Here is a 22,058-nt window from a genome sequence, read left to right on the forward strand (position 1 = left end):
AAAACTACAGCTGTAAATGGGTGGGATACATAATTGGGAAGAGTCATTGTAGCCACAAGCAGCTGCTGACTTCAAGTAGCCAAAACTAGAGCTAGAAATCTGAAGCCAGCTCTAACTTAAGTTCTGGGCCAGTTCTTCTAGTTTTGGAGGGAAGAACTTTATCACCATTCCTTACACAGTTGTTCAGGATTAGAGGACTGAAACCAGGAATGGTGGGAGCATGCAGAAAGATAAAAATCTAGTAGTCAGGCAAAAGCAGTATCTGGTGAAAATAAATGACAGCTTTGGGCAGGGGTATCAGACAGCCCTCAGGACTATATACTACACAATAATTTCTTTCTCTAGGTTCTTTTGTTACTGCTGGCAAGGGCTGATACTACTATAAGCCATTACTTGTGCTTTAATATCTGCATCTTAGACTCTCCCAGCCCTGCACACTCCTTACCATTTTTCAGCCTTGGCTAGGTCAAGTCCTCACAGACATAGGAATCTTTTAGGCTAAAGAGGTACTGGTATAACTATGGTCCCTTCTCTCTCCCCATGCCCCTGAAACAAAGCCCTATTCCAGGACAAGGAAGTATTTCGTACTCTCAGTTTAGGCTCAGCATTAACCAGAAGAATTTTAGAAGAACCATTTTTATACCACAATAATCAGTGTAATTGGTGCAACCACTCAGGTCATCTCCATAGAGTTAGAGGAGCTGCTGTCTCCTCCCCCTAGAGTCACAAGACTATGCTGATAAAGGATATCACAACAATGCACAATCCTTTGTCTAAAAAGTTTTTGTTAGAAACTGCTTCCAGAAAACAATGGCAGAGATGTGACTGTTTATACACGTCAACAAACTGTTAATCTTGGTGCTTAGGTGTGACTGTTTAAAGAAAGCAACTACATAGTACAGGAAACCCAAAGCTTCAGCTGCTGACTTATGCCATAGGAAATCCTGTCTCTGAAAGGCTGCAGTCACATTGGCCCTCAAATATACCTGGAGGCACATTGCTCATCAAGGCAGGGGCAAACCACTCCTTTGAGAGCTAACTGCCCACACTTTTGTTTTGAAGGTACTCCTTGCCTGGTACAAGAGGAATTATGCATGCTGTTGAGCAGGTCTCTTCAGTGCAAGCCTCCTATACTGCAAGATCACAGCTGCTGCTCGGGGAGCACCAACCCCTCCAAGACTGTGGCTTAGTTTTAGGCGCATGGGTCTCAGTGACAGAAACCACTCTCCAGCAAATGTGGCAGCTGGGGTAGCAGGCTTCAAATAAGTCAACACATCTATTGCCAGTACACTCTGAGGAGAACTGGAGGCCAATCAATGCATTAGTGTCAATCCCAAAGGTGCTTCCTTCTTGATACCATCAGAAGGACTGAAGATACACACAGTGGCTAGAGAGGCAGAGTGGCTAGAAACGTGATGCCTACCAACCTGGTGATTTAGTACCATGTGAACTCCATGGGTCCGAATATCTGTAGAAAACTCTCCCAAGAACTCCAGGATGTCCTCTATAGTAGCAGCATAGGGAAGACCACGCAAACGTACACAGTCTCTGACATTAGTAGGAGGCACAAATTGTTGAGGTAATACTGGAAGAATAGGAGGTGTGGGGAGGGGAATGAGCGGCGTGGAAGAGTACCTGTTCAGCACCTGTGCAAAACAGAAGAATAGAGAGGTTACAGAAAGCCTCCTTACTCATTCTTCAACTCACAGGAACTGAACATAACACCAGTGCCATCTGTTACTCTGGGCAGTATTTTAAGAAACAAGCGAGCTAGATTCTGGGCTTAAACCACAACAGCAGTGCTTAGAATTCAGATGTTTTAAAGTAAATCTTTGGATCATTTTTTCTTGAAAAACAAAATTTTGGTTTGGAGAATTTATTTGAACATTTATGCAACTCTCAAAAAGACATCTTAGAACATGAAACCTGTGTTTCCACAGTATTTTTATTGGGAAAATATTCCAAAGCATTCTACCATCTACAGTCACAGTGACACTTCTACTCAATATCTCCTCTGCAAAACTTCAGGAGAGTCTGGGAACTAGAAGCATTTCACTACAAAACAGCCCTGACTTGAGATGCAATAGTCTATCAAGTAACATAGGTGTTGTTACTGAGTCACAGTATCTGTTAACAGTCATGCTTTGAGACTAATTTTAACAGTAAAAACCCTGCTTGGTCAAGAGTTCACTGAATGTTCAATCACTATCCTTTAACTTTCTCTGAGCAAGATTAATATGCATTTACATTTGATTAGCAAAACTTTCTGATAGCTATATAAAGAAACATATGAGAGCACTTAAAAAAAATACAATGACAAGAGTGAGTGTTGCAGCTGTGCCTTCTCATTGTTAGTGACACCCTTCAAACACAGCACTGAAATCTCTACATATTTGGGTGGAAGAGAGCTGTTCCATTGCTTGGTTACAATGACATGGCTATTGGTTGGCCATAACTTTCATCATAGATGAGACCTTCTGGAATCGTGTTTAGAAGTTAGTGACCTCAACTGAAGTACTACAAATCTTTGGAGACATACATAAGCAATCCTCTCAGCCCTACTTCCTTTCCCTGACAGCATAACTGCAATTAATGGTCCCATCAAGCCATGTTAATGCAAGAGGGGGCACTCTTCAGGCCCTATTTCATGAAGCCCTGCCATGCTCTGCTAGGTAGCCAGTGCTGGCAGAAGATGGTTGAGACCTGCCCTTAAAGGCATTCATAAGACTCTTCAGATACATCTTCTGAAGACGACAGCTACATCAAAAGGGTGTATTTCTGTGTCAGTGACTAAAGGTAAGTCTTTTGGATCAAGATTTGTTGCTAGCGCTCCTCCTGAATAGACCATCATTGGACTTAGACAAATTTGGTATCTGTAGTGTAAACCACTAGACCCACAAACTCTCTGCTATAACTGCTGTTCGCAAGGCTACTGGAAGCCAAAACCCCAAAGGTTTGTATATATATGATTGAGAACATCCATATGCTGTAAGATCTTACATTTAGAGGAAGCAAAGTCTCCTGGAAATTCAGACAGTACTCTTTCCAGCAAGAGTCATAGAATCATAGAAGGGTATGGGTTAGAAGGGACCTTAAAGATCATCTAGTTCCACCCCCCTGCCATGGGCAGGGACACCTTCCACTAGACCAGGTTGCTCAAAGCCCCGTCCAACCTGGCCTTGAACACTGCCAGGGAGGGGGCAGCCACAGCTTCTCTGGGCAACCTGTTCCAGTGTCTCACCACCCTCACAGGAAAGAAGTTCTTCCTTATAGCTAATCTAAATCTACCCTCAAGAGTGAGAGAAGAGAAGAGAAGCTTTCAAGTCATAGCCAAGCAGTATTTGCTTCCACTACTGTATGCCAATGTAGGAGTTTGGATTACGAGAAGCTAGTGTTTGTCAGGTTTACACCCACCTGCTGAACTTCTGCTGCAGTACTCCTGAAGAGTTCTATGTACCTTTTCCCCAGCAAGTCCTTATGCTTTTTCAGTGCATTTTGTGCATATTCCTCACAAGCAAACAACACAAAGGCATCCCCTGTTGGCCTGCTGTCAGGGTACGTGACAAACAATACTCCTTCCTTTCCTCCTGTTACAGGGCAGTGCTGGCCAAAGAATGTCAGCACTTCTTCTGTTGTTACGTTGAAAGGAAGGCCTCGCATCCTGACAATCACTTGGTTTTCTTTCGACAAGAACTGTGCAACCTCGTTGGAAGTGCCTTTAACAAAAAGAAGTACAGAAGAACTTAAGTCTAGGCAGCCACAAAATCATGAGCAAGTCTGGTACAGCTACACCCTCCCCAAGACAGTTTTGAGCAGGTAGAACAATATTTGCCTCCAGTCACAGAAGATGTCCCTCTCTGGTAACCTAGAAATATTGTATAGGACACTTCCCATTAAAGTCTAATAACGTTACTCCATCATTTGGAAGAGATTCATCCTTATTCAAAGGGAAAATAGAAAGTACTTAGTGTTCAGAGCCCAAGGAAAGCACAGTCTGACTCTCTCATGTGAATAGCACCTCTGCTACCATGTACCTTGCCTTTCTAACTTATGAAAGCTTATGCTTATGAAAGCATGCTCTGAAACCATAATATATAGTAACCAAGTACCCAGACCATTGTGCTGGGAAAGTAAGTTGTAAGGGCATGTTGAAAACAGCTCAGGAATTTCATCCTATCCCCATAAAACTGTCAAAGTCTGCCAATTCTACTTTCACTATCTCCAGAAGACCACTGATGCTCATAACACTACCCTAACCAAAGCTGGCTGCTAACCACCTTCACATCTTAATACGGTCCTTTCACTTAGAGCTAGCTCATTCTGCAAAGAAGCTTGGTTGTGCCAGACACACACCATTTTTCCCCCATGTCAGTTTGCAATGTCTTTACTGTGCATGGTGTAACTATTACCAAGCCTATCAATTAGTTATTTATTTGACAGCTTAATAGCCTCTCCCACTTTAAAACCTCAACCTCAGACATCTAGTTAGTCATTTACAATCCCCCAAACAAATCTCTGTCAAGAACCAACAAGGACCTTAAGGTAGTATTGTAGATACATAACAGCTTATTGGATCTTAACTCAAATACTGTATGCTTGCAGTCATAAAGGGAATGAAAAAAGACCATGGGAGGATTTGTAGAGCAAGTTTTGCAGCCTTTCAATTCAAGGCTGCAAATATTTCAATATTTCCCTTAAATAAGCATTCCCCCTTTAGTATGAGGCAAAGATTTGATTTCCAAAAAATCAGTTCCATAAATCCCTTGTTACTTACACTGTGGTTATCTGTTTGCTTTTACATGCAAGTCTCCACAACAACAGCAGTCATATTGTTTTCAAAAACTACTCTAGATTTGTTTTTCAGCAACCAATAACATTCAGGTCCCTTCAGTTAAGAAGATGACCTAACAAATTAAGTTCATATGCAAGATCACCTTGACTGATCACATCCTTATTTTATAGGCTGCTTGAAAATGGCAAGAATGTGAAAGAGAAAGATAGATGGACAATGTGGACAAGATGGAATGTCTTAGACTGCTGCTAGCAGAGTACTAGTAATCAACAGTCCAGTCAACTACTTGTTTAAAGAAAGAAAATGAAAGGCCACATCCAACAGGGGCAGTGTACAGCCAAAAGTTAGTTACAGATGCTGACGGAACAAACTCTCCCTTCTCACCCCCTAAAAATTACCTCCTGCAATTTTAAGGAAGTCTTCACCTGTTGCCTTGTATACCTAAGGAAAGAAAAGAGAACATGAGATTGGCATGCTGTTTGCACTCCTGTTGAGAAAAGGATTTCAAAGGCAGTGTCACACACCTCAATGTATCGATTCCCCATGTGATGTTTGTGCCTTTGGAGCGCTAGATCTCTATGCTCTTCGCTTACAAACCTCACGAGAGCCTCCCCATTCCTCCTACCCTGGGCATTGAGACAGAGTGCAGCACCTCCCCTGCATGATTGAAATCAAGAGAGATAAAATTCCATGACCAACACAGATGAAGCACTACAAATATAGAGGTAAATTCTTAGCTACTAACTTGGCGATATTTAAGCCTTTGAAGAATCTTGCTATGTCCTGGTCAGACGACTGCCACGGTAATCCTCTTGCTCGGATAACAGCATTGTCATCCACAAGTTCCATCTTGCTGCTGCAGGCACAGAAAGAAGGAGTAATGCAGAGACATCTGCCTGTTATATCCACCACACACTACCTACCCTCCCTGCTTGTCACCTGTGCTCCAGGGACTGGTTCCTGTCCCCGCTCCGTGTCTGTGGGATGGCACTGCCAGGGCAGCAAGGGCTAAGTGCCACCACCACCCAAAGCCACTGCACATGCCTCTCCTCAGGGAATGTCTGCTCTGTTAAGCTGCCCCTTTCCCAGCTCCCCTTTCCTGCTTTACCACATCTGCTTCTTGAGCTCTCATCTCTTCAGTCATGTTCCAAATTCACTCCCTGCTCCTGACATTCCAATGATTTGTTCTTCTCCACTGTCTGAACAGGGTTACTGGTATAAAATCAAGCACTTTCTATTCTAATCTTAGCTAGGTGGAAATAGAGGCAGAGCAGCTACATCTAACTGAAGGTAGTGCGCATTATTTGTACTGTGACAGCATGTAAGAGGCGGTCACCAGCCAAGACCAAATCTGTTCAGGGTTATACTTAGCACAGAGAGGACTCCTGCCCAAAAAGAGTTTAGCCTTAACATTGCTTGTTCAGGCCATCACTGTGTTACTAGAGACTAATATAGCTACAGGCTACATTGGCTGCTTAGCATGGGAATAGCTCAGCCACAGAAAGCCAGGTTTAATTGGTCATTACCGCAGTCTCTTTTGTTCTCTTACTTGTTAAAAGTGCTATGTACAACAAAATGCTCACAGCTACCCAAGGCTGCCTTTCTGGCTATTGCAAGGACAGGTTTTTGCACAGAAGAGACCATGTGACTGATAAGCACATGAAGTGTTGTTCAGCAGCAGAGGACTCCCTCATACAAAAGGGCTGTAGTATGCCTTGCTATAGGAGGGTCATGTTTCTCACTCATTTTAATTTGTCGGGTGGCCTTTCTGTAGGTGTTTGTGCCAAAAATGTTCCCTTGACCCCTAATTCTGTACTTCTCCTATCACAAATAAGATGGGAATCTTCCACCTCATTCCAGGATTTTGTTAGTGAAAGGGAAAAAGCTTAGAAAAATGCTAAAACATAACCCCTGATCTAGTTTCACTAGATACTGTCTGCCAATATTGTTGCATTCTTTTCCTGCTTCTTTTGGCTCAGAAGTGCTAGCATCATCTACCATTATGACAGTTCCTTAATCTGGAAGAGGGAAGGAAGAATTCATGCAAGATGGGAATAAAAGTAAGATCAGTTTAACACCAGCCTCTCGAGATACTGTAGACAGAGTATCCAGCAAACCACTGAGAAAAATCTCTATTCGTACATAGGAAAGTATGTTTTAGGAAAAAAAACAAAACAAAACAGACAACAGAACAGTCATCAAAAGCAGATAAGGCTTTGTGTTTAAAACATATTTGGGAAGAAGACAATCATCATAGCTTGAGCAATTCACTAGTGGCATAGTATCTTGATGGAAATGTTTCTTCCCTATTAAAAAAAAAATCATGATGTGTATTCAGTAACTGAAGTAAATCGCAAGAAGAGTGTAAGTGTTAGAATCAATAGGCTTACTCCTGCAAAAATGCTTACATTCTTTGTTAATAGCACAGCACACTTAACACCCATTATAAGCACTTATTAGCAGAACCCAGAACAACCAGCAGCTAACAGACAACACCGAAGCCCAGCAAGAAAACCGGCTTGCATCTGATCATAGAATACCTGTTCTCTTTCCCACTTAAAGCATCTCATCGATTCCCACAGTAGTGGGGTAACAGCTATTTACAAATTAGGAATACAGAGAAGTACAGCTAAGATAAGCAGTATCTTTAAAAAAAGGGGTGGGTGTGCAGTAAGAAGAGGAAGAAGATACTTACCAAGGCCCACTTTCAAATTTGTAGTTTACTCTTTCTGGATCTGAAAATCGATGATCTATGAAATACAGCACAAGTTATTTTCTTTTTCCTCAGCATACAGGACAGGCAGGAAAAACAAACAAGCAACAGAGGAAACTCATTCATCACAATCACTTACTGTATGGTTCAGATATTAGTGTTAAAATAATATTCCCCATATCTTCAACTTGAGAGGCTCCATAGGGAAATGCTGGACTATTCTTGTCAAGATTTAAATCTTTATGCTGGAGTTAAGTCAATCATCACCAAACAGATTTCTAATTGGCTTCCTGATAGAGCAACAAGCTTTCATGTTATCCTTGACGGTAAGTTGCTTCTCGGGGGCAGATTTAATCCATTTTCCTGCTGGGATACATTAGCTGTTCTGCCTTGGGCTCTAACTACTGCCACCTGCGGGAGTGTGAGGTCACTCCAGATAGTGTCTGGGGACATGAGACCCCATAATAAGGACATATATATTTAATATACTCATGAATTATGTATGTTTGACAGACAGACAGATACACTTTTGCATGGCGTCCTGTCCTCTTTAATTAAGATCTTCTTTAATCTCTAGGGGAAGATTTGGGGAAGGAAGAGAAGCAAACCATCAAGTAGAGGCTCCAGAAATAGGAGAATATACCACATGCTTTCTGAACAAGTAAATCCCAAAGTAGAATAAATATCTTACCACTTTGACAAAATTCACAAACAGCACCTTGTCTAAACCTCGTCTATTAGGAGGTACAACCTGTGTTTTGTGTGGTTATGCAGAAGCATTTTGAGAATCTGGTAAGAGTGCACTATTGTAGATAAACAAGAGACAAAACAGAATCCCATAACCCATATCTTCTTCGATCTGAAGGATTTCGGAAGATGATAGCAGGGATAAGCTCTCCTGCCAATAGAGAGCAGGAAGTGCTCTGTTCTGGAAAGACAGCTGTAGAATGACCAGATAAAAACCCCACATTCATAAAGGGAGTCTGATTTAAGTTGCACATACCATCTTTTTTCACACAACTTTAAACAGAGTTTATTATGGCATCTCTCCTGCTTCCTGTCATATTTGAGCCTCTCTAACACCAGGCTACAGGACTAAGATTACTTGCAACTCTACTCCAACATTTATAAAGCAAATTTTTAAAGAGGTTTTTTCCACTCAATCTTCTTTGATGAGTGTCAGGTAAAAAACCAAACAAGAACAGAACAAGAAATGAAATATAAAGCAGTCTGGGAATAGGACTTGCTTTTTTGACCTTTCTTATCACTTTGCATCACGACTTTAGAGCAAAAGGGAGAGTTTCTTAAACAAGACCTATCCTGGCATGGCAGTACAGTAATGAAAGACACTCAAAACACTCAGATGTACCAATTATTTGCCCATATTCCCAAAAGACTACGTTAGGCACGTTTCAAATGCTCAAAAGAGTCTGCATTTTGGTTGCAGACTCAAAAGTTGCTTCTCAGGCCAAGATAGCAAAGTTCCACTTAAAAAAAAAATAAATCTTTCTTCACCTATAGCTGAGCACATTTTGAGTTGGCAGATGCCTACATGAAGGGCAGGGAACAGAAGAACAGCTTCTGTTGGAAACAGACACCACCCACCAGCTTTGTCATATCGTCTCATCAACAGGGGAGGCAGCACAAGTTTCATTGTGAAATAAAGTCTTCCCTGTTATTTGTGGGATGACTGCAAGTCACTCCTATGAAATGGGATTTTTAAAAATTGTTTTTTAAGTTTAAATTATCCTGTGAGATAAAAAATAATTTCAACTGAATTAATGAACTCCTTTTGTACAGCAAGGAAAGGAAAGCTGCTGTGCCAACACAATGCACTTTGAGGCTAATTTGATTTTGAGGCTTTGTTGGTTTTAAGTGTGCACTAGAGTACAGAAGGTGAGAAGATGGTGCTTAGTGTTACAAGAACATCTGAAGTTTAAGTGAATTATCCTAGTTTAAAAACCAGAAAATTTAAACCAGTGATCCCTCCCCTCCAACTGCTTGACTGAATACAGTTTGCTAGCCATTGCCATTACTCCAAAGAAGGTACTGGGAGGGAGGGTAAAAATAGTGAGAATATTAGTTTTCTTAAAAACCAAGCTAAAAATCCTGAACCAAGCTAAAAAAAAACCAAGCACAGTTTAACAGACTATTAGTATTTATGACAACAAGACATTGTGGTATCTTTTCCTAAGCTTTACTCTCAAGCTCATATCCTCCCCTGCCCCCTGGGGAAGGGGGTTCAAAAGAAAAATAATCCACAAACAGACTCCCTTGCAAAGAGGGTGCCTAATCAGCACTACACAGATGTTTCTGGGTGCCTTGTGTATCAGAGCAGAGGAGTGCTTCTCCTCCTCTTCCTGACACCTTTCCTCCTGCAGCATCTAACAGCTCCGTGCTGTGCTTGCGCAGTCTCTGCTGCCCATCCAGGGCACCAGAAGCTGCTGAAGACACAGGTATTGGAACCCTGGTCTTGCCTGACTGTTTTTTATGAAGATTTCAGAAATGTCATCTTTCCTCTGTCAAAGTCAAGAGAAATTCAGCAGGAGTTTCAATAGCTATTATGGCAGGGGACATGCCTACACATGTGCACATGCATGCGCTTGACTGTTAGACTGGGCCCTCAGAACTGAAGAGATGTTTCAATATTTCTTTTTTGCACAGCTCCCTAGAAGTGATCAGCTGCCAGAGAGGGGAATGCAGCAGTGTGAAGAGCCTTGCTTCAGATTCCCAGGCCATCACACAAGGAAAACAAACAACTCCCCCACCCCACGTTCATTTTCTTCAGAAAACATTTTCATTGAAAATATTGATCAACAGGAGATATAGTTCCTAAAAATGCCCTAGTGCCAACAGAAGTTGGTACCAGGTGTTCAGACACAGGGAGTCAGTTGTGCCAAGGAACTCTAATATAAACACAGTGGGAGGGGAGGAAGAAAGTCATCAACATTAGCAGGAGTGGAAAAAAAAAAAAAAAAAAAAAAAAAATCGCTCACATCTCTGCCTCCGATTAGCTAGAAGCAAGGCTTTTAGACAGGATTGGAGAAGAAAATTGATAGTTTTCTGTACATGTAAGGAGCACGTTAATATTAACTGAGTGAAAACCTGAATTCTAACGAAAAAGACTGACTACATACAGATGGACTCCTGTGAACAGAGGCACTAGAAATTATGGACTCTTGGGGGAAAAGCTGTTAATGGAACAGTCTTTATAAAACCCACCCCTTGTTCTGTGAAGGGACAGGAGACCACACATGTTCGAGTACAGTGATATTTAAAGGTTGCCTCTCCTGGGCAACTGAAAGACTTGATTGTAGCAAACAAATCCAAGTTCACATTTAAATAAGTGTTAGAAAACAGACCTGTCTAAAGCTACTATATGCAATAGCATTCACACATATATTCTAAATGAAGCAACCAGCAAGACACTCCCAAATAACAAGGCAGGATGGGAAACAAGGTATTTCTTAATCTTGCTGTTCAGCTGCAGTACCACCTCCAGCACTCAGGAAGTTAAAGGGGCTGGGGGGGAGGTATATTCCACGTCAGGATTGCCTATATAACATGGAAGAAATTTCTAAATCACTTCCTCAGATTTATCACCACCACTTCACCCACTGCCATTGCCTTCCAAGACTTCTTCCCTCCCACTGTCTTTTCTATTTCTTAGTCTTTCAACTCCTTTAACAATGGCAAAAGAAATACTGATCAACTAACTTAGCTCAGAGATGTCATGACATGAACTAGTATTGCAATTGTGTTCTGCACTGATCCTCTTCCCCCTTTGGCTGTTTTTAAGTCTCTGCAGGCAGATTACATCTTTTTTAATACTACTTTGCATAAAGGTAATCTGATATTACCCGGTTCCTGGGTGCTATCACAGGAAATACAAATAGCAATATGCAAGATTCTCAGGTAATACCCAATAATAGGCTTTTTATTGCTAGAGTTAAGTACTACTGGTTATAACTGTGCTCTGCATCATTGTTTAGGACACCCAGGTCAAAAAAAACAAACCAAGTTTCAGTATTGCAGTATCCAGGTCCTATCCAGCACATTAAGCAGACTGTTCTGAAGTATGCCTGTGTTTCTACTGACAACATCCAGCAGACACTCCTCATAAGGAGTTATCCTTGCAAACCCAGGTCAGAAGCCAGTGGAGCAAACCATTCACTGGAGGAAGCAAGAGCTATTTGCCATTTAATGGCTTCTGCACACCCAATCTTGAGGCAAAGGATGAGTCTTCTACAGACAGAATACGAATAGTCATGCAAGCTTTGTTCACTCCACCCTGAAGGCACTCACAGCTGTGAAAACTGGCTCAGCAAGCTTTGCAAATCAAGAAGTGCATCAAGTATGGGAGGTACAGAGGGTGCAAGAACAACCCTACTCCTTTTGTATATACTTACACACGTTTAAAAAAAAAATTTCGACAGACCTGAGTTCCTTTCTCTGCTGGAACATGATCGCTTCTCTCAAGTTTTTCGTTCCTCAAAATTTCTCATAATTGTCCTGCTGTCACTACTCTTACACAATACTGACTAAAGAACGTCTACCAGAAGACTGTCTCCTACACAAAAAAACTGTTTTAAGACTGTAAATTAGGCAGCAGTAGCACTCAGATAACAGATATAGCTAGTCTCAGTTCTCCCTCGGTCCCTCAAATTTCATGGCATTTTAAACATTTCCTTACTCTGAACTAAAATAAATCAGTGGCTGCTTGTACATGGAATTTAGAAAATTTTTGGGGGGGGGGGGGGGGGTGGGGGATGTCAGGGAGAGGAGAGGAATTGTCAAGCTTTCACCAGAGTTCTTGGATTTGAAATGGTTTCTTTGCTGTACACAAATTTCAAGTAGTTTGCTGAAAGAGTAAGTCCCAAAAGTACTTTCTAAAGGAAGAATAATCCAGCCAATTATTTAGTTTAGTATCTCTATTCTCTTTTTCAAGATTGTGCTCGCCTGTCTGCAAGAAGTACGTAGCCAAGCACCAGTTCGGCACTGTGTTAGACACTGGAATATATATCTTGAATGACTGTGCAGTAGGAAGTTATGACCCCTGACCGCTAGGAGCAATAGAGTACATTCTCCATTTGCCTGTAATTTGTTGTTTAATCAAATATTACCCATCAAAATAAAACTTTTGGAAGACTCCTAATAATTTAAATGACTGTACAATAATACTCAGCTTTCCTCTAACGCTTTCATATCACACAAGTTTCCTTTCACTGATCACAGCCACCTTACACGCAGGTAAATGGAGATGTAAGTACATGAAGGGATGTGCTCAAAGATCATTCCACTCCTGCTCCTACCGGTTTGTAAATGTAGGTCTGCATCTCTAGTCAGTACCCTACCCATAAACCAAAACCTTCTATCCCCACCAAAAGCTAACAAACCTGGTCCAGTATAGTTTGTGTGAAACAAATCATGGAAGATTCCCTCATGCAGTCCCTTTACATGCATGAGGTGGAAGATCTGCACTTTCTACAAGAATAAGAGCTTGGTCAGATTCTGTGCACTAATCTGCAACTTCATTTTAACCTACTCTGTTTTTAATTTGTTTTTGTGTCCTCCGCCCCAGCTTATCCACTACAAATTCAAGTTACTTTTTATTTAGATATTTTTTCTTTGCTACATAACCGTCTCAGGAGGAAAGTAGCTGTCCTGCTTACATGAAGGAAAAAAAAGAAAATCTCTGCACAAAACTGTTGAACTGGTCTTTACACTTAGCACCTGCTTCAATGTATTTTTTTTACCCCAAGCATTACATGCATGTCCAGAGTCTCCAAGTAAGCTGTACTTATACAGCTTCTGACACCAACGAGATTAAGTTGGTACATTTCAGCAAGGTGAGGGGAAAGGAAATGATCATGTTTGTCAATGAAACAAAACCAGATTATTTTACCTTTTTGGTCCCTGCATCCTCCACCCCCAAAACTCACACACAATATAGGGTAGAGTCAGTTGATTTCAGCCGCATTACATAAACATAGCAAGTTTACAAACACGAGCACCAGCAGTTACAAAACAAGACAAACCACAAAGATTAATATAAAACCAGAACAAAGTTATTTAGGTTTATATACCTTACAAAGCATATCAGATCCATAATTCAGACTCAGGCTGAAAGCATTTGGATAGACTGACCAACCCTCTAGGAACATGGAGGAAATACTGCTAGCAATCACCAAAGCCACCCTCAGATGGTAGTGACTCTTCAGGGGCTTCCTGCCAGTTGGGTAACGCAGGGTGGTCTGCTCCCCTCTCCCAGGAGGCAGGGAGTACAGTCTGTCACTGTGCCTTAGCTGACCAGCAACGCTCTGGGTGGCTACAGCTGTACAACTATTTCCACAGTGGCAAGATGTACACCAGACACTCACATGAGGAGAAAGCAAAGGCATCTCCCCAAAACAGCCAAAGTAGCTAAATGTTTTTAACTTCTCCTGCTCATGTCAAAGCATCCCTAAACAATGTATTAAGTTTTTGATCCTAACTTTAAGAAGTCTCCATCATCCAGCTTCTAGACTATGCAACACAAGCATTTATTTCACTTTTCTACATAAAAATTCACACTCCTACATTAAGTGTACTTGCTTCAGAGTAGGGGAAGAAGTGATTTCTGCCCCTTCACTAGGGGAGATGAAGCTTAATTTGCAGGTGGTAAAGCAGAGCAGACAGCCTCCAGTATTCAGCCTTGTGGTTTACCAAAAAAATATCCACACATACATAGATATTTTATGCCCTTGACACATGTACAAAGCCCAGGCAATACTACTGCAGTGAAAGACCAAAATAATTCACAAGCCAGACTGAGTTTGAAAAATACTGGCTCATAATGGCAACCACTCTATGGACACAATAAGCTAGTCAGAAGAAAAAAGTTATTAAAAACACCACCACCACCACCCAGCTGAAAATATTAAGAAAACCCTCTCAAATTCCTTTATCCTTCCTTGCTAGCTAGCTTTTGTGGTCACTGCTTCAATAAGTCAGTAAGGAAGTCAAGCGTTTTCCATGTCGCAGAGTACGTTTGAGATGAGGACTGGAGCCTGCAGCAAGAGGGGAGACTGCCAGGGATGCAAGGAGGAAGGCAGAGCCAAATCATTCACAGCCTCAGTTTTGGCCCTGGTAATTGTACATGGCATGCAAACAAAACTGAGCTAAGACTACTAAAGAGCCAGACAGGACTAGGTTACAGACCACTTAAGACTATTCAGAAAGTAATTTTAGACATCCCTATCACTGAAAATGGAAACACGTTACTGACTGCATCTTATTTCCAGCCCAGCCTCACCTTGTGAGGTGTAACATGTACAACTTCCATGAGACTGAATACCACATGTGCCGACAGCATTCCTGCCTCAGATTTACTCCTGAATCAAAGACTGACTACAAATGCACATCAAGAATAACCCTTTCCCCTCCTAAAAAGTTAGGATGGTCTCCTAACATCCACTCTTACCTAAAACTAAAATAAAAATCTACCTGATACAGCAAGCAACCTCACAACTTTAATATTAGGATTCATATCAGCAATTTGAACAAATGTGCCAGTTACACTAAGCTGAAGTTTAAAGAGACAAATCTATAAAGGTAGTAAAGAAAATATACAGAAATCAAGAAATATAGGATTTTCCCCACGGGAACATGCATCCTCATATGTTTTTATCTTTGTGAGAAAACTCAGTACAGCTCCGAGTCACTCATTAAAGTTATACCACCTCTAAACATGTGTTGCAAGCATTACTCATGCATCTCAGTCTTAAAATTCAGCCAAAGCTGTAACAGCAGTAGACACCATCACTGTTAAAAGGATACATTCTGTCATGGCTGCAACATCAAGTTTACTAAGGTCAGGTGAGCCAGGGCAACACTTCTTGAACTCTTTCCGCAAGTCAAAAAAGGAGTGGAAGCATTCAGGCAGTAAGATATTCTGTAAAAGGAAAAAAGTAACTACTGTCAGCTAAGACGGGTTTAATATACTTTGTCTTTAGATACCAAACTTTCTAACAGCTTTATTACAATGGGTAGGAAACACAAACAGCCTTTACCACAGAGAAACTCACATAGCTCTTTGCCATGTAAGTATGTTTTAAACTTTTCTTGCTTAAGCAGCTCCCTGTCTACATGGTTTAAAAAGAGAAATGTTTCTCTGGCAGTGAAAAGGCACATTTGCTATTACTACCAGTGCCTCAAATCCAATATATATGTAGGAGAGCAAATCACTGCTATTGCAACAGTTATCATCAATTCTTAATTCCAGTTTTAACTGTAAAAAGCCAGAGGGCACCCAGTTCAGTTTATAGAGCCAAGCAAATTTTGCAAGACTAGCAGAAGACATTTTGGTTTACAGACAAGGCTGAGTTTTCAGAGAATAGTCACACTTCAAATATTTATTCCCTTAAAAAAAACCACCACCAACAAAACCACCCCAACTGTGTGCAGATGAGGGTTTGATATGCTGCACAGGTTGTCAGTCTATGTGTGGCAACGGCTTTAATTGCAGCATATGAAGCCAGGAGCAAGTTATGTAGCCCACTGGAAGCCAAAAAAGCCCTTTTCGCCTTACCACTACACATACTTTTAATTTTTTTGGGGGTGCAAAGGAGAAGACTTGGGGGAAGCTGTTTAAACCAACACAAACCCCTACTCCTTCAGTTAGGTCTTCACCCCAGAGCTTTCCCACAGACACAATACTCCATGTTCCACTTGGCTGTTTGTTGCCTGCAGTGCCCCTCTAGACCAAAAGTAAGAGCTTTCTGTGATTTAACGACTAGTTAGCATCTTGGCATTGTAACAGAATGACAGGATACCTGAAAGCACAGTTAGAGAGCCCAAAGAAAGAAGATTAGGCTCTAAAACAAGTTCTTTGAGTTCTTTGAGAACATTAGAGCTTATCTTAGCATATGGACAGGTGCATTAGGCAAACGATACTTTTTAAAGACAAACTTATGAAAATGCAGGTGTGCTTGCCAACATTTCCTGCTCTAGTTTTAGCATGGCTATTTTTCTTCCTCAATGAGAGATTACATTCTATGCTTCACTGACATTCAGTTTGAGCAGTTGATGCCAATTCATTCTCTGAATACCGTGAGCTGCTAGATTGGTTCAGCCTGGGCATCTTAAAAGAAATATATTTGAGAGGCTAGTGATTTTTGACTACCTGGATTTTAGCGATCCCCCACCCCAACCTCAGGATGAGGGTATTCACCAAAGAACTATTACAGGTCTCATAAGCATCTGGCTTACTTAATCTATAGGCAGCACAGCGCAGATTTCAAATGAATAATTCTTAAAACAGCAACAGAAGATTTTGATGAAGATTTGATTCCTACCTGTGACAATACAGAAAAAGTATGCCTATCCCCAACACCAAACAAACTTAAATAATCATAGTCATCCCTTCTTTTATCCATGTGCATGGAAAGATTAATTGTATAAAACACATACCCACTACAAGTGAGAAGAAAGTCTGTTAAAAAGCCTGTTTGCACATTTTCTTGTACTATACCCTAAGACAAGTTATATATATAAGGACTGTCCCTTCACTACGAATAATGCACACTGTTTCTCTTCTAAGCTTTCAAAGGTACAAACACTAACAAGTATTAAAACCAAACTCATACAATATCAGTTTTGTAACAGCACAGACTTGCAGCAGTGCCCCTTCAAAGATGAAGCAGCAAACTGATGGGCACAGGTATCAGTTGCAAGGAGAGGAGCAGAACAGCTCAGTTACACAGCAATGCATGTTCATAGCAAACCACAAAACAAGATGTTATTAATATTGAAGCAGTTATTTTGGGACTAAAGACTCGGCATATTGCTGCAACCCTATCACTAACGAAAAGTAGGCAGGACCTCATAACACTGTTAGCGATTTGGCAACTCTGAAGTTATAGAAAACTCTAGGCTATGGGACTAGTCATCGCTCATAGCCTGCCTCAAACTACTGCTCAGCTCCTTAGAAATATGAGCACCGCCCTCAGAGCGTCAGCTGAATACACAAAGATTGAAAATTGCTGAAGCTAAAGGTGAATGTAAAATTTCAAAAGACAGTTTATGATTAAGGTGATTAACTATTTGGCAACACTTCCAAGTTCCCACTTGTTAACCCATTGTAGCTTCTACAGCTGTAGGAGCTACTAGTTCTCTGTCAATGCATTGCTCCTTTCTTAAACACTTAAGAAAAATCTTTCTTCAAATCAGAACTTAGAAAACTTAAAAAAGGCATCTCAGGGCTACATAAGCACAGGGCATTGCCTATGCCTTCCATATGGACAGGCTCTTTAGTCTGGTAAGCATATTAATATACAAGTGATGTTTGTATTGTGGTTTTGTGGAGGTTCCCTCATACTAAAGAGAAATTGACCAGTTTTGCAAAAAATCGTATAAAGCACACTAAAAGTCAAACTTAAGCTACAACTACATACCTTTTTGGAAGCTTCAGGGTGCAGAACCTGCCTAATGTGCAGCTGTCCATCAGTACAGAAACAGAAGGAAGTACCTACACCAATGTTCAGCTCATTGCTCACGGACTGATTAAACTGAAAGCAGGAACAACAAAAGACATACATGTAAAAAAGATCAGTGGCTGAGCTAGGCAGTATCATCAGTTGGTAATATGTTATTCCTGGGCAACAGGAACATGGAGCTGGAATTAATTTAGTAAGACCCTAGTCCTTCACTTCTGTAGATTTGTTTCTTACTAGCTAAGCACATGGTAACTTTTATGATAATAATCTTCACAAGGAAATTGCCTCTTTTCCCACCCTTCTAATGAGATGTGGCCACACAAACCGTTCACATCACAGAAGAAAATCCTTTTCCAGGAGCATTTGCAAGAGCACTGCAAGGAGACATAAAGCTGGTTGCAGAGAGCAGAGGGAGTGCCAGGGCAGAAGAGCCTTTCAGACAGGTCACTCAAGCAATGTCGGAAAGCCCTACCCTCAACGAGAATCACACACACCTCCCTGTTTATCTAGAGGCTTCAGCACCGTCTCCTTCCCAGGACTGAGGAGCCACTACAAGCCTTAACAGGGCCTGCTACCACCCAGACTTTTCAGGGGGCACCTAAACTTGGCCTCTTCCAACACTGATGGGGGCTCACCCTCAGCTAAGGCTTAGGGTCTAGCATGACAGGACACCAGGGTAGAGGGATGCCTGAGCCTGACCTTCCTCTCTTGGGGTTCAGTCCCTCCCAAGGTGAATGAGGAGCAAAAGGCAAGGGAGAAATTCCCACACAGCCCACCACACGCATGTCTGTGGTGCCAGGCTCCACTGCCGCAATGGTGGTGGTGGAGGGGATAAATGGCTGATAACACTGCCTCTACCCCACCGGGGAGCCCCCAAGGGAGACCAACATCCAGCAGCCAGTTATGGGGTGTCACCTGTCTCAGGGCCTGCTCCAGCGGTGGAGCCAGTGACAGGCTCTCCACATCCACCTGGGTGATCTCCTGGCACTCAGCCGTCAGCTCCGGGTGGTCAGGCCGGACCAGCACGTCATGCAGGTGCCCCAGCTCCAGAGAAAGCAGAGGAGGGGCGAGTCAGCTCACCGGGCTGGAGGTCCCTACCTGCAGCACCGGCCCCTGCCCTCCGCCAGAGCCTGCTCCAGCCTGGGGCACCCACCGCCAGCCCAGCACTGGGGCTGCCCCACCTCTACCCAGCACGGCAGGGGCCAAGGGGAGCAGCAGGTCGGAGCGCTCCCCCCTCGGGGAAAATACCTCCTTGCTCCTCAGGTCGACCACTTTCCACAGGAGCTGGAGCAGTTCCCGCTCATCCGAGCCCAGCCTTGCCCCGTTGGTGCCCGCCGTGGTCACGAAGAAGATCACCAGGTAGTCGGGAGACGCCGTCATGGTGCCAGCGGGACAGTGGAAAGGATACAAAAATGGGGTGGGGGGGGGGGGGGGGAAAGAGGGGGGAAAGAAAGGAGAGGAAGAAAAGAGGCCAGAAACTTTCCCTGCCTGAGGCGCTTCCAAGCGAGACCCAAGCGGCAGAGCCCCCACCTGCAGCCTCCCTCCCCAAGGGCCAAGCGCGGGGAGGCACACGGCTACCCCTTTTCCCACCCCCCCCTTTTTCGCGGGGCGGGCGGCGGCCGCTCCCACGCCGGCTGCACCCCTGGGAAGCGCGCAATGGCTGCGGGCTTTTCAGCGCGGGGCCGCGGCCCTACCTGCCCCCCCCGGCCCACGTGGTGCAGGTAGCACACACCTGGCGCCGCCCGCCCATTGGCCCCGCCGAGCGGGGACGTGGCAGGCGCGGGGGGGGCGGGGGGCGGAGTGGGGTCTGTGATTGCGGGCGGGGCGCCCCGCGCGGGGCTGGGGGGCAGCGGCGGGACGGGCCGTCCGGAGCCGCTCCGGCCCTCTGAGCAGCCCCCACGTGCACCGACGGCGGCCCGAGCCCTGCCGGGCTGCGCCTCCGGCCGTCGGGGCGCGCTGCCCGGGAAGGTGGCGACTCCCCACCGCTGGGACGGCGGAGGGGAGCGGGGCCGCCCGCTCCTGCCGGGGCAGGTCGGCCCTGCGGCCGGGGGCGGCCCCGCGGCCCCCTCCGCCCCGACGGAACGGGGAGGGCGGGCTGCCACACCGCCCGCAGCCGCCCCGGCGGGGGGCGGGCGAGCGAGCGCGGCCGCCGGGGCCGGGACATGCGGTGCCGGGGATGCCCCGCCGGGAGCGGCTCCTGCCGAGGGAGCGGCGGGCGGTTGGAGCTTTTTCCTCCGTCGTGCTGCGGGCAGCGGCGCGGCGGGTCTGGCCGCGTGGTGAGGGGTGGCTGGTTCGGACGTCGCAGCCTTCCCGCCATGGACCGTGGTGATGCGGCTCCTTGCGACAGCCGCCTCCCTCCTGGTGACCGGTGTTTCACCGGGAAGTTTATGTTTTAAATGCATATGGCTCAAAACACGATTTTTTCATGACAAATAACTGGAATGTCACAATGTAGGGTAAACACTTAACTTTCCCCGAGGAAATCCTGTACTACACCTCATTCTTTAAGACCCTGGTTGTGTATTTCCAACTTCACTGTGACGCCGCTTTTCTCAATTTTTACCGAGATGATGCTTTTCTTCATTGCCATTCCTTGTGCTGCTGCAGGTTGACAGCTTGCACTATCTTTTCTTAACACGTGCACGTTTGTTGGCTTGGCAGGAAGGGAGACGACGTGTTTCACAAGCGTTGGGGATCCTGTCAGCCACTGGCCATGTAGCGCCCAGCAGCCTCGTCCGGCCTTGCTGTGGTTTGGTATGGCGCGGGTCTCCTTCCAGGGACTGCCACCAAATCCCTGCTTGATAGCTTATGTGCTTCAACACACAGCCTTGGCGTGACGGAGGGTGGCTGGAGTAATTTTCTCCCTTTTTGGTATAAGATTTTGAAAATGGCATTCACTGATAGCAGATACAGCGATTTGAGGGGTAAAGATGGCAAACTAATTCCTTCCGTTTTTAAAAGTGGTAGCTAAAGTTGGCATCAGGAAACACCTGAGCTAATCGTGCTCCTTTTGTCAGAGGGTTAGAGTGCCTCGTTTCCTTTGTGCATTTGTCTTACGACTTTCCGATGCTCTGAGTAAAACGTATGTGAAGTGGAGCACTGGGGTGTGTGTCCTGTACTCAGCATCTGAGGAACGGGGCTGGCCCTCACACAGGGATTTTGCTTTGTGACTTTTGACTAGCCCAGAGCAGAGGGATTCGATGGTATAGAGAATTTCTTCGCACGGTTTCCCTTTTAGGTCTTAGTTTAGTACAACCTCTTCTTAAAAAACCCTTTATACTTTAGTAAAGAAGCCCCGAAGTACATTTCTGGAGCATGCCAGATAGATGGTGCTTGCTTGGTCGGCTGGTTGTCTTTCAGTGAAACTTGGTCATCCATTCTAGACAGTGTCCTTCCCAATGCCTGCTTGGCTTTGAGAGGCAGCCCTTATCTTTGTGAGAACGATTTTTCGATGGGTACCTGTTCCTTTACTTGTGATTTGTTGTGTTCAGGCTTACACATTTCTTCTTTTCTTCCCTCTTATTCCTCATTGTCTCATCCTATCTTGCCTCTTTCCATCTAGGAGCATCAGACTCCCCATCTTACTGCTGCAGCAGGCTGCCATTACATATAGGAACCCCTTTCATAGGTTAAGCTGTACCCTAAAAGTATTTTTAACGCCCATTATGTCTTTTGGGTTCTTGATTAATCTGTGGTTTATTTATTTAGTTAGTTTAAAAGCCACTTGCCGCTAATTGCTACTGTAGTGCCATTACCTTTTATTTTTCTCTTTCTTGGGTAACACATTCCCTAAAATGTCTGTTTTCCAGTCACAGTTCCCATTCCACCCTCTTTCTTTCATGCCTGCAGTATCTGGTCTGACAACATGCACCAGTTGTTCAGGTTCCTGTGTTGCGTTGCCGAGGCTCCTGGCGTTTGTGTACTCCCATTCCAGTTGCTTCTCCCTGGCTGTTCGTTATCCCTGGGCCTCATTAAGCATAGTCTTTACATGAAGTGTCACCTTCCAGATGACATCAGTGTTGTTACCTACAGGAATGTATACTAGGGCGCTTTGGGGCATGACAGCCTCTCAAGGCTC

At 43.9% G+C, this 22,058-nt stretch overlaps 1 protein-coding gene across 1 annotated transcript in view; it reads right to left on the bottom strand.

Annotated features, from left to right (window-relative positions):
* Positions 1–19,360, bottom strand: part of ESRP1 (epithelial splicing regulatory protein 1) — a 34,346-nt gene extending 14,986 nt beyond the window's left edge. Inside the window, exons 1-11 of the mRNA XM_074846921.1 lie at positions 19,229–19,360; positions 18,896–19,024; positions 17,939–18,052; positions 15,324–15,438; positions 7,645–7,743; positions 7,488–7,542; positions 5,538–5,648; positions 5,317–5,449; positions 5,191–5,233; positions 3,415–3,716; positions 1,428–1,646 (exon numbers count right to left, since the gene is read on the bottom strand). Of these exons, the coding sequence (XP_074703022.1) occupies positions 1,428–1,646; positions 3,415–3,716; positions 5,191–5,233; positions 5,317–5,449; positions 5,538–5,648; positions 7,488–7,542; positions 7,645–7,743; positions 15,324–15,438; positions 17,939–18,052; positions 18,896–19,024; positions 19,229–19,360 (1,452 nt within the window). The remainder of the gene's footprint in view (positions 1–1,427; positions 1,647–3,414; positions 3,717–5,190; positions 5,234–5,316; positions 5,450–5,537; positions 5,649–7,487; positions 7,543–7,644; positions 7,744–15,323; positions 15,439–17,938; positions 18,053–18,895; positions 19,025–19,228) is intronic.
* Positions 19,361–22,058: the final 2,698 nt, after the last annotated feature.

Source organism: Strix aluco, chromosome 1 (assembly GCF_031877795.1).
Source record: "Strix aluco isolate bStrAlu1 chromosome 1, bStrAlu1.hap1, whole genome shotgun sequence".
In the NCBI taxonomy this organism is placed as follows: Eukaryota; Metazoa; Chordata; class Aves; order Strigiformes; family Strigidae; genus Strix; species Strix aluco.